The 12,236-nt window shown below is 51.2% G+C and overlaps 1 protein-coding gene across 1 annotated transcript; it reads right to left on the bottom strand.

Annotated features, from left to right (window-relative positions):
• Nucleotides 1-3,084: 3,084 nt before the first annotated feature.
• On the bottom strand, nt 3,085-12,236 carry KIAA0040 (KIAA0040 ortholog). Its single transcript, XM_064720349.1, has 2 exons — nt 12,178-12,236; nt 3,085-6,490 (listed from the first exon to the last, which is right to left on the bottom strand). Exon 2 carries the CDS (start codon nt 6,376-6,378, stop codon nt 6,043-6,045), a length of 336 nt encoding a protein of 111 aa, XP_064576419.1. The 5' UTR covers nt 6,379-6,490; nt 12,178-12,236; the 3' UTR covers nt 3,085-6,042.

Genomic DNA, 12,236 nt, shown 5'->3' with positions numbered 1-12,236 from the left:
CCCAGTATCACATCTCTGCTGGTTAAAATCTTGCTATTTTGCTTGTGTCATTTTTCCCAGCCCAAAGAAAATACAAGGGAGATGTGCAGTAGATTGATGTTCGCTCTCCAGGATGAGGCCCAGAACAGGGTGAATGTGAGGTCCACTCTCTTCCAGGCTCTGCTCACCATCCCAGACCTTCCTCTCTGTACTGCTTGCTTACAGACAATTAACCAAATTCCCTATGTGACTGTTCCATCTGCTGCCTTCTGCTTTTTCATCAGCCGTGTGGCAGGTAGTGAGGCTGAAATGATAACACTTGTCATCCACCTCTAAAATGAGCATCCCTTGGAGTTACACTAATCCTGTGTGCCCCAGTGCATGGTTTCACAATTGACTGCCTTTTTAATTTTTTTTTTTTTTTTTTTACTCACAGCCATAAAAGGTGAGGGTTTTTGGTTTTGGTTTTTTTTGGTTTTTTTTTTTTCCCCTGAGAAGATATTAAAATTCTGGACAGCCAGCTCCAGCCAGGGAAGACGTATGAGCTAACCAAATGCTGCTTGCTCAAAGGCTTCCTTGTCTGGCCACACTGGGACATGGTTGTCCCATGTCTTAATGGCCTTTTCTATTGCAGTGCTAAGCTGAGTAATACATTTTAAAGAATCCTTCCCAGACTTTGCAGAAAGTAATCACATCACAAATAAAGAAGGTCTTAAATATTTTTGTTCTTTGCTTTGGGTGGTAGAATTGTTTTTCTTCCTATTTAAGCATTTTGCATGAAATGGAAGCATTACCCAGGTCTGGAGTGGGACTTTGCAGATTAGGTCTTTGGGGTCTGCTCCAAAACCAAAAACCAAATCCAAAAAAAAAAAGAAAAAAAAAGGGGATTGTGCTGTCTTTGTGACTTGCTTTGTGAAGTGCTTAACTGACCTGTGCTTGCTAGGACCTGGCTGAGGAGAGCCGGCCAGAGCGTTGTGTCTCAAAGGTGAGGACTGAATTCTTCAGAGTACTTTCAGGGCTGTGCCTCTTGGGTGGGCAGGTGAGCAGAGACTCATCTGAGCTGTGTTAGGCTATCCAAGCCCTGGTTTGGGGGAAGGAGGAGACTAATGGTGAGAGGAGTGGAAAGGAAAGTTGCACTTGAAGTGTTTTGCACGCTCTGTGCTAAGAGCATGAGAGAAGGACATGGGAAAGCATTGAGGGCTCTTTACTGTGAAGTGTTTTCTCCCTGTTGCCCACTTGTCTGTAGGCAAGGACAGATTTCAGTTTGTTATTCAGTTAAAGGGCTCAGTGAAGTCATCAGGAAGGTGGCTGAGAGGGAGAGGACTAATCTCACAGACAGCCTATCTAAAAGTAAGTGTATGCTCTAAAAAACAGCAGGTATGATTGTTACCTGTGACTTTTTCCTGTGCAGCAGCAAAACATAATCCCATCCTAAAGCTGAATCCCCCCTGGGAGCAGGGAGTATTCTCTTTGTGGTTTAAGTTTTGTTTTTGAGCTAAAGGCACATGAGGCACCTTATTTGCAATTTCTGAGGAGGATCCGTCTGTGAGATTAGTCCTCCTAATGTTCCTCTCTCACCAGGAAGGGCAGAGATCTGCTGGAAAAGCGCTGCAGAAAGTCAATATTCCCGAACAGCCACAGGATGGCATCGTCTCTTCAGGCAGGAGAGACTTCGCGGTATCCAGCTGGCCTCTGCTGGAGGGAAAGGACCTTTTTGGGGTTAACTAGAGCCTGTGCTACAGCCGGGGAGGCTGGGACTGCTCAGATAATGCAGTTTGTTTGCCTTGAGGGACTGGCTGTTCTGGTTTTGAGGCTCAGGATGGTTGGGGTAGTGCCATAAAAATGTCATATCCCTTTGCTACCCTTGTTTTGCCATAGTATGTGGCCCTGTAACAGTGATGTTGGAGGGCCAACACATTCTGAAAACCCCTGCCTTGCTCCGAGATCACCTAAAAGTTTATATACTGATTTGCAACACATCTAGGGCAGAATTTGAATCCCATAAGGATCCTCACTGCTTTGGCATTGCTGTGTTGATGAGGATTGTCCTGTAGCTGGGTCCTACCAGCCAGGACCCATCTGTTGTGATACATCTGCTGTTTCTGGGACCCCAGAGAAATGTTTTCACCTGTATTCCCCCATGAAGAGGAGGGAGAGGATGCCTCTTCCCAAAGATACTGTGTTTCTGTGTTGTTGTGATTTGGAGAGAAGCCTGAAGTGTCTTCCTGCACTGGACACTTGGTTGGAAAGCAGTGCAGTTACTTTTGGTCACTGCTCTGTGCTTTGTAGGCTGAATAAATAGTGGAATGGTAAGTGAGGATCCAATTTTTCCACCACAGAGCAATTTAATGGGCATTTTTGCTTCCCTTCAATCTTTAGGCTGCTCCAGGATGCTAAACTTCACCTCAGCCACTGCATATCTCTAACCTAGGACCCTGGAACTATCCTTTCCCCTTGCAACTCAGGCTATCCAAGAACACCTTGCCCTAAATCCAGTGTCCAACATCTGGAGAGAAGCAAGAAGCTCCTTTTTACTCCAGGAAGTGAGCCTCTGCCATTTCTAGCTGCTCATCTGTGCTCCTGCACTCCTCTTTCCCCAGCCTCTTCCGGAGCCTCAGCTTTGTGGGCAAGGGCCAGCTTGGTGCCTCATCCGGATTAGCAGCAGGTTTTTATTTTTTATTTTTATCATGGAGGCAGAGCTCCATGGTGTAGGATTTGGAAAGGCTCTGCCCAGCAGGCTTGCAGACACCATGAAATATTTGTCTGATCAAAACCAACTGGCGTTAACTAGTTCTGTGCTGCTGATCCTCTGTAAGAAAAAACAAACCTGCAGCCCACCTCCCACAGCACAAACCTTTTGTTCTTCCCACTACTTCTTGCCCTTGGGTAGAGCAGCTTGGCTGTGCTCATTAACAAAGCAAGGCCATTAACTTGATTAAGTTAAGCTGTTTCTTTAAAAAAAATAATCTCTAAGCTGCACAGCTGGCTGCAGGCAGACACTGCACAGCCTCTGCTCTGAGCTCTCCCTGTGTCTTATCTACAGCCAGGACACAGGTACAAGAAAGATTTCCCCAGGAAAATAAACACATGACCAAGAGATGGAAATACAGTGTTTGTTTGCAGTTTAAGAGTCATTTATTTTTGGTTTTAAAAAAAATTGCACAAGATTTGTTTTGTTGTTGTTCCCTGTTGCATGGACTTGTTCAGGAAAATGGAAGGTTGATATTGAAATGCAGCTGTGGGAGGCAGGGCTGGGGTGTCTGGAGAGCAGGGACTGTGCAGTGGAGTTTCTGTACTGTGCATCTCTGCCCCCTTGGTCATGTGGGTGCTGCAGGGTTCCAGCTGCCCAGCTGGTGGATAACAGGTTCCAGTGCACCTCAGGCTTTCTGCTCTTTTACTTTTTCCTCCAGAAGCAGCTGATTCCGTGCATGGTTTGGCCCAAACAGCAGACACCAAGGAAGCCAGCCCTGTTCTTTAGGGAGTGTGGAGGCTCAGACCATGCACTGGTTGGATGGATCAGGGCAGGGTTGTATCCTGGTCCCTCCCTGCCCAGCCCAGGGGTGGCTTGAATGATGACTTTGGGGAGCCCTTGAAATTCAGACCTAGCTCTGAACTCCCCAAAGCCTGGATCTGGAGATGAGTGTGATCCACAGCTCACATTTTCCTGGCAGTTCTCTGGCTCTTGTAGGAATTGGTAGCCTTCACTTGAAGAGTTACTTGCTGTGCTTTCTGGAGAAAAGCCTTCCTGCAGGAAGCCCTGCAGAACCTCCACACCAGGCAGGCTGTACTCTGACAGTGCTCACTGCCTCAGTGCCCCTGCTTGTTTGGCTGAGCCTCTGGCCTCCCACTGTGTTTCCCTTTACTCTGATTTTTTTTTTGATTCCTCCAGGCAGCACCACCCTGCCTCCAGGGCTGCTCCTGCCTCTGGATCACAGCACCTGCATGGGCTCCTCTGGCCACCTGGTGAGTGTGGAGGCAGGAGGGCTGAGAAAAGCACTTGGATGGGGAGAGGAGGGAAGGAAGGAGGAATAATACAAGTGCAGCGCTAGTTCTAGCCAGTTCTAGGATCTTGGCTAGACTGGGAGCTTGGGACAGAGATCAGAGCTATTTCTCCATTTCCTAGCATGACATGTGGCAAATCCTAATTTTTATACCATTATATGTTGCTTCCTGTTTTGGAGCAGAAGGGAGTCACTAATTTCAATGGTGACAAAGCAAACTGGAAAATAAGGCACATATGGGGTCCATTTAAAGGGCTGTGTGAGGAGGAGCCCAGCCTCATGGCTGTTCCCAGCACAAACCCTGTGACAACATGCAGCCAAACCCTGTGACATGATGTGACCATCACAGCCCTGCCTGCATTGGACAGAACAGGCTGTGCTGGGACTGGGTGGCACAAACAGCTACTTCCAGCTGGTGGCTGTGTCCTCCAAGTGAGGGGAAGGTGGCATCACCCTTGCCTGGGCTGGAAGCAGCTGTGCCCAGCAGTTCTGTCCAGGCTTGCCCACATGGGTTTGGCTGCTTGTTCCCCAGATGCCTGGCTCTGGCTGGCAGCTCTGGGCTGCTCCAGCAGCTTAAGAACTGCAAGAAAATGGAAGGAAGACATCCAGTGTACAGACAGGGCAAAACCCAGATGTGATGAGGCTTCTCATCACACACATGCATCCCTCAATGGAAAAAGAGATTGGGGAGACAGAGCCTGCTGGGGCAGAGAGGAGAGAGCACAGGAGACTCCCAGCTCAAGGGATACAGGATGGGAACACAAGCCAGGGTGGGGCAGGTGGGAAGCAGAGCAGGGATGAGAGCTGTGTGTGGTCCTGTTAGCTGCTGTGCCCAGTTGAACCATTCTTCCAGAACATGAGGACAGAGAGAGGTGCATGGTCTGCCTGTATCATGTATCCTATGTAAGGGATGACTGCACATGGAATTTGCTTTGCTTCTACAGCACATTCAAAATCCCAGAGCTGGTCAGTCTGACAGGCATCCAGAAATGTTCAGTGCAGCACACAGAGCTGGCATCAGCTGGGGCAGTACCTGCTCATGGGTCTGTGTGTCTGACACATGGCACAAGGGCTGCAGGGAGAGGTGATGGCTGAGTGTGCCAGGAAACCATGTCTGCTGCCTCAATACTGCTTCCATGTCCCTGGCCCTGCTCCAGAGGGGCCTTTGGTCCTGCTCTTCTTTAGTAGTCATTCAATAAATAACTCTAATGCCCGTAGCAAAGCTTTTACACAGCCTCAGGTTGTGTTTCTGCTCTTGCAGTAGCATGGTGAGCTCTTTAATGGCAAGTTTGTACAAAAGAGTCTTTCAAGGAAGGTGTTTTCTTAAGTGCTGGTGCAAAAGGGCTGGTCTGGCAGCCTCCTCCCTCCTGCCTGCCTCCAGCCTAGATGGCAAGGCATCCTTCTGCTGTGCTGCCTTAGCATGGTGTCTGAGGTCTCTAAGGTTGTGCTAAGGGCATCCAGCCTCAGGTGCTCACAGGAGACTTTGGTTTGGTGGCCTGGTAGATGGCACATCTTTCAGCTGTGGGGTAACTCAGCCTTGAGCCCATAAAGCAAGCTGGGTTTGGACGGAGGCTGGACAGCGAAGCTGTGCCACCCCCATGGCAGGGCAAGCAAAGGAGGTGGGCTGTGCCTGCTTCACTCACAGCAGTCTGTGCTGTGCAGGGGGAACGTGCAGGTGGGTGAGCATTGTCCTGTGCACCCCTGTGTGTGTGCTGGCAGCTGAGTGCAGAGGGAGAGCCTGGCACACCCTTCGCTGTGTGCCAGCCCCACGGGTGTGCACTGTGCTTGTGGCAGGAGGGACACACAACCAGGAGGCAGGTCACCCATGTGTGCTCACCTGTCCTTTGCAGGGGTCTGTGCCCCGGGGCATGCTGTCATGGTGGGGGAGAAGAGGCTTGCACAGCCTGTGCCTTGTTCCCTGCTGGCCCTTCAGCATGCTGGGGTCAGCCTCTGTCGAAAGTCACCACAAAGTGGCAGCAGCTTTGGTATCTCCTCACCCCTCCTGGTGCACAGGTGAAAGGAATGGTGGCATCTCAGAGGAGAGGACCTGAACACCCTCCTGCTAGATGGGCAAGGACGGTCTCTTGTCCAGCAAGAGCAGCTTGGGCTGAGCTGAAATCCACAGGTCCTCCTCATCCTGCTTCTTCTTCTTCTTCTTTTTCTTCTTGTTCCTGTCGGCATGCAGCTGCCCATTGCTGCTGGAGCCACCTTTCCCTGTGCTTCCTCCCCTCCTTCTGCAGAAGCAGCAGTGGCAGCAGATGAAAATGAAGGCAAGGAGGACAACAAAGGGCAGACCCAGGAGCACGGCCAGGCAGACAGTGTTGAAGACACCTTCCTCATGCTTGGTACGGATGAGCTCCAAGATGGAATTAAAGAAAGAGCTGATCTTCTGCTGCATGTCAGCTCCTGAGTAGGCTGCCTGTGCTGCTCCCTCTGCTTGAAAGGCACCTTGAGATATGCTCAGCTCCTGTAAGCAGCTAGTGGGCTCCACAAGAGTCCTTGGATGGTGCCTGCAGAGACAAGAAACCACATGGATCAGGTGCCTGCTGCCTCAGCAGTTTTCTCCATGGAGCTGCCAGAAGCCTCAGCAGGGTAAGGTGTCTCCTGCCTTTGAGGGACCTGGAGCCCTGGGGGATGGACCGTGCTGCCTGCTATGTCCCTTTGGGTGTCTTCATCTGAGAAACACAGCCTCCTATCTCCTGGGGTTTGTTCTTGATTGTGGGGATGGGTGAGGAAGGGCTTTGGGCATCCTTACTTACCTAGGAATTTAGCCAAGCACAAATCCTGCCCCTTTGGATTTACACATCAGCCCTGGTTGAGCAATCACAGCACAGTGCTCTTATTAGCCCTTTGTAGGGCTTGTTTTGTAGCAGATGAAATATTGTCTGCAGGAGAAATTTTCCTGTCTAGGAAAGGACTTGCCTGATGTAGACCAGTGACCATTGTGGAGACACAGTACTGCCACAGGAGCCAGGACTGCACATGTCACAGGTCCCTCCTTATTCCCAATCCTGGGACAGGGTACCTTTGGCCAGGCTGTTCCTCAGGGCCCATGGTCTGGGATGGGCAGCACAGAGGCAGGGTCTGTTCCTGCTGCCCTGGCACCCTGGGCACTGCCAGCAGGTTTGGGGTGGGGGCTGTGACTGAACCCCCTGTGTTTTGGATGAGGACTGTGGTCAGTGACTCACAGGTGGTGGAGCCCAGTGAGCAGCCCTGCACCCACAGCTCCAGGTACCCAGGGCTGGCCACAAAGGCAGCAGCAGGGGAGGATAAGGGTTGGCTGGGGTGGAGGAGTTGCTGCTGCTGTGCCTCACCTGGGAATTGCTCCAAGGGGTTGGGTAGGGCTGAGAAGCATTTCTGTGGCTTGACGTAAGGTTTTCCTCTTCCCTCAGGGAGGGAGAGGTGCTGCTGAGTGCCAGGGCTCTGAGGGAAGCCCTCCTGCAGGGGCAGGGAGCTGCTGCCTCTGCTCACATCTTTCTTCCCCTCCTGTGGCCAGGCAAAGCATCTGAGTAGAGCAGGGGCCTTTGTGCTGTGAGTTTGCAGTTCTGGTTCAACACAGGGGTCACTAAATCAGAGCTTGTACAGATGTAGAGCTGGCAGGGGCAGCATCAGGCTCCAACGCCCTATTTCACCCTTGCTCAGCAGTGTCTTTGCCAGCCTTTGGGATTCAAACCCTGCAGCCTCTTGAGGGAATGCTTAAATCCCCACGTGCCCAGGAGGGGAAACTGAGGCACAGTAAAAGGAAAACCAAAAAACTTGAGAGGTACAGCTTGAACACCAAAGGTGTTCCTAGAGGGGTTGCTCCACCTGTGCCCTGTGACTCCTCATCTTTTCTTCTGGCAGCTTTCACTGTCCTCAGGGACCTTGAGGGAGGGACAGGAAGGGGACCCAGGCTGGTTTTGGCTGAATCCTCCTTGTCTGCAGCACTGCCCTTCCTTGCTTTGCATCTCATTTATTCCTTGTTTGGTACCTGCTAAGGGATCCTCTCTTGTAGGGAGGGTTTTAGGATTCTCCAGCTAGCACCACTGTGCTTCCTCTGCCTCGCTGTGCAATTCTACCCCAGTCCTAAAGGAAGAACCAAGCCACCAGCCTCACCCAAAAAAGCCACAAGTCCCACCCAGCCCTAACCACAGCTCTTGTGATGCTGCTTGGGCAGGAACTCCTGGGCAGCCCCCTAAAAAGCAGCTCCCAAGGGAAAACCTGCCTTCCAAAATGCTGGGGCCTCCAGAACTGTACTGGTTTCACTGGTGTCCCCCTGGCTGCTGGCTTTCAGACCTGACTGTCAGCACCTCAAGAGCTGAATCCCTCAGCATAGATGCCAAGCTCTCCATTTGGGATTCCACAAGTGCTCAGATTCTGTTAAAAATAAGGGGTTTATCCATGTCCCTCAGAAACAGACCGACCACTGTGGATTGATTGTTTTGATTTGCATGAGCACACAGCTGAGCTGGCCCCAGTTAGCGGGTGGTTTCTCTTTTGAACATGAATTTCTCTGGGTGCCTTTCTAAAAAATTCTCATTTGAGATTTACCTAATGAAATGCAGTGCTCTGGAAGGTGGTTTTGGCTTTGGCTGGAAGAAGTTTATTAGGATTATTGTTAATACTACTATTATTACTGGATTTTGGTCCATCTACTGCATCAAAACTGGCTGTTCCTCATATTCCCTCATTCCACTATTCAACAGAGGACAGAAATATCATCAATATCCCCACCTGAGAAATCACAGGCTACCACTCAGAGACTCAAATCTCTTACAACCTCTGCCTAGCCCCTGCCTGGAGCCAACTGGGAGCATCCCAGATCTGCTTCTGCTCACAGGGGAGATAAGTGAGAGCCATTCTTAAAGCCTGCTCCCTGTCCTGACCTTCATCTTCACTTAGGTCATTTTTTTGGGGCAGCTGTAGTAAAGGTTACACTGCAACATAAATAAACAGAGCAGCTTTTCTTCAGTGTAATCATCCATGTGATGCAGGTTTGCCAATTATCCCTAAGTATCCTGACAGCTCATTATCCAGGCAGGAATCCAGGATGCCTATGATACACTGGACTCCAAAAAAGAAGTAAAAAACCCATACAATCTCCAAACAACAACTGCGTTAATTTCAGACAAAACAGGATGTACACTTTTATTCCTGCACTGAACTGCTTTATATTTATTGCCTCTAAACTTCTGGGTAGGGAAGGAGGGCTGGAACTTCCTTTTAAACTTGTAATTAATTGTTTGCAGAGAAAAAAAGAATGGGGAGATAAAAAAAAAAACGCAAAGCCCTTTGATATGTTTCCACTTGAAACTGGAGCTGAAGGCACTGCAGAGGCCCTGGCTGATTGTCACTGGGGAGTGTCCAGCTGGGGACATTTGGCCACCCTGGGCAAGCTGGATGTGCCTCCCTTGGAAGGGGAAGGTGGAGGTACCTGCCCCTGCCCTGACCAAGCAGCACCCAGATCCCAGGGCCATCTTCCAGCATGGCCATGCAGCTGGTTTTCAAATGCCTTTTCTTTCTGGTGTGTGCATTGCTTTTTGTTTTGTAGATGAAGGGATGTCTGTGTGCTAAATAATGGGATTCTTCAGTTTCATATAAAAAAAATGGGAAGGGAGGGGAAAGTAAAAAAACTGATGTGTTTGGAGGCAGCAACTCCAAGGGCAGAGGGGTTACCCAAGGCCACCCATTGCCAGCTGAAAACCTGAGAGCACCATGAGGAGCTGCATTTAGGAATATCCATGCTGCTGCTCAATTTGGTGTGACATCTCCCCTTAGAGAGGGGGGATGAACATGGAGAGCTGCTTGCATGCTGTGGTCCAGGATGGGGGGCAGAGCAGTTGCCCAAGGCCACCCATTGCCAGCTAAAAACCATGAGGAGCTTCATTTAGGAATATCCATGCTGCTGCTCAATTTGGTGTGACATCTCCCCTTGGAGATGACCATGCTGTGGTCCAGGATGGGTGTGAACTGCTTGCTGCAAGCAGGTGGAGCTGCCATTGGGAGGCCAGCTGAATTTTTTGGGTCAAGATATGGGACCAAAAAACAGGGCCAGGGAGGTACTGGGAGGCAGGGCTATGTCTCAGAGAGGGCTGTGAAGCACCCTGCTAAATGAGCTCTTTGTTTTTGGTGCTGGCAGAGCCAGAGGAAAGCTGACATGGAAACTGGCCTGGGAACTGCTGTGGCCAGGGATGGATGGCTCCAGCTGATGGCAGCTCTGCACGACAGGGCTTCGTGCCACTTGTGTAAGTTTTAATCAACATTGCACATCCAGCATGAGGTTCTTTAATCCACACTGGCTTCGAAAGAGCTGGTTTGCAAGGGTGGGGAGCATCTGCCACTCCTCTGCAGTTATGGGAGGCTGTGGGTGGAAAACAAGGTCCTTTTGAGGGACGGCTTGTGATGGCACCACAAACTGCTGGTGTGCAGGGCTTGCCTGGCTGAGCTGGAGAGGTAAAGGCTGCCAGCCTGTGCATGGGGAAACCAAAACAGAGGGGGTTGCCTTGGCAATGCTGGCTTGTCCACATCCTGTGCGCTGCAGAGCAACCGCAGCGCCTGGGGATGGAGGTAGAGTTTGCAGAAAAGCTGCACTTTCCTGGAACTGCTGTGCTGTGTCACCGTGGCAGAGGGGACAGAGCTGGAGGTATTTAGCCAGTTAAGATCTTTAGGCCCAACTCTCAACAAGCTCTTAAGTCTTCATGAAGTTTCCCCCAACCTAACAAAGCTCAACCTGCTCCTCTCAGCTGAGATGCCACCTGACTCAGTCAGGAGTGCTCTAAGGGGCTCCCTGCATCCACAGTGAGAGCAGCAGCTCTGGGGGGAACGGACCTGTGGGGTGTGCCCCAAGTATTTCTGGGTTATTTCAACACTCCTGTGCTCTGTGGCCAGCTGAAACTCAGGACTTGTGGAGGTGACATGAAATCAACTGACCTACAGCCACCCCCACTTCCTTCACACAGACGAGAGCACACTTTGTGCAGTTGATGCTAAGGAGCGCAAAGCAGGAATCACATTATTAAACAACCATTTCCGTCTTTTACTGGCTTTATGTCAGCTTTATACCAACTTTCCACCGCAGTGACAGCTCTGGTTCAGGCAGGGAGAGGCTAATTTTTGTTACAGCCTCTGAGCTCCCTGATCCACCCAGCAGGGACACAGCTATGCTGTCACACAGTGGCACCTATTTTCCCCGCTTGCACCTGCAGACTTAAAGGAAAACTGGATGAAACCTGACACCGAGGGTGAGCAGTTTCCTTAGCTGGGATTGCACGTTGCTGTTTCGGAAATGGTGACTAAGAAGGGTTTTGCCGCCGGTCTCGCAGAACTCGCAGCAGGCTACAGAGACCTTCCTCAAACGTGAAAGACAAACACCAAAAGCACCACCCAGCAAACACGAGAAGCCGAAGCTTCATCTCGTTCCCACCACCATCAAGCCTTCCTCCCAGAAGCTACGCATAAATGCTTTCATTCCCTAAAGGGAGTGATTTGGAAAACTACTGATATGGATGTTGGATAACAGGGTTAAAGTGAAACTATTTTGCAAGCTGCTGCCTGGAGCCCACTCGTCATCGCCGTCAGCACAAGCGCGGCTGCCGTCGGCCCCAGGATCACCGAGACTGTGGCCATAAGATCAGTTCTGAGTTCAGATATCATCCCTGGATGCACTGGGAGCTCCTCGGAGCCATCCTGGGCTCCTCCAAACTACGGACCGGGCAGTGCTGCCGGTCCGGGCGGGCAGAGCCCCCAGCCACGGCCCTCCCTGGGCTCCATCACTTGTGGCTTCGGTTACAAGAAGCTCAGGGGGCTGCCGGAGAAACACTGGATGCCCCATCCCTGACACTGTTCAGGGTCAGGCTGGACGGTGCTTGGACCAGCCTGGTCTAGTGGAGGGTGTTCCTGCCCATGGCAGGGGTTGGAACGAGGTGTCCCTAAAGTTCCTTCCAGTCAAACCGCTCCAGGATCCTGTGCTGTTCAAAGCCAGTGGTTTTGGGTGCAGCCCCAAGAGCCCGGTGCCAGGCGGGCTGTCCCGGACACACGTCCCGGAGAGCTGCTCGCTGCTCATCGTTCTTTCCCCAGATCCCGTTCTCACCCCCTCCCCCCGGGCTGCGCGAAGCAGATGATGTGGCCTTTAAAAAAATAACTAAAAAGCGAGAAAATCCCTGAATTTAACTAATACAGTGCCCAGGACAAAGCCCAGCCCCGGGGACCCCCGACCTACCTCAGCGCCGCGGCCCCGTCCCGCCCGCTCGTCCCGCCGGCGTGAGGCGGCTCCGGGCA

The sequence above is a fragment of the Zonotrichia leucophrys genome, chromosome 8 (genome assembly GCF_028769735.1).
Source record: "Zonotrichia leucophrys gambelii isolate GWCS_2022_RI chromosome 8, RI_Zleu_2.0, whole genome shotgun sequence".
NCBI classification, from domain to species: domain Eukaryota; kingdom Metazoa; phylum Chordata; class Aves; order Passeriformes; family Passerellidae; genus Zonotrichia; species Zonotrichia leucophrys.
Note: the sequence above shows the minus strand (reverse complement) of the source record. Positions and strands in the feature narration are given on the sequence as shown.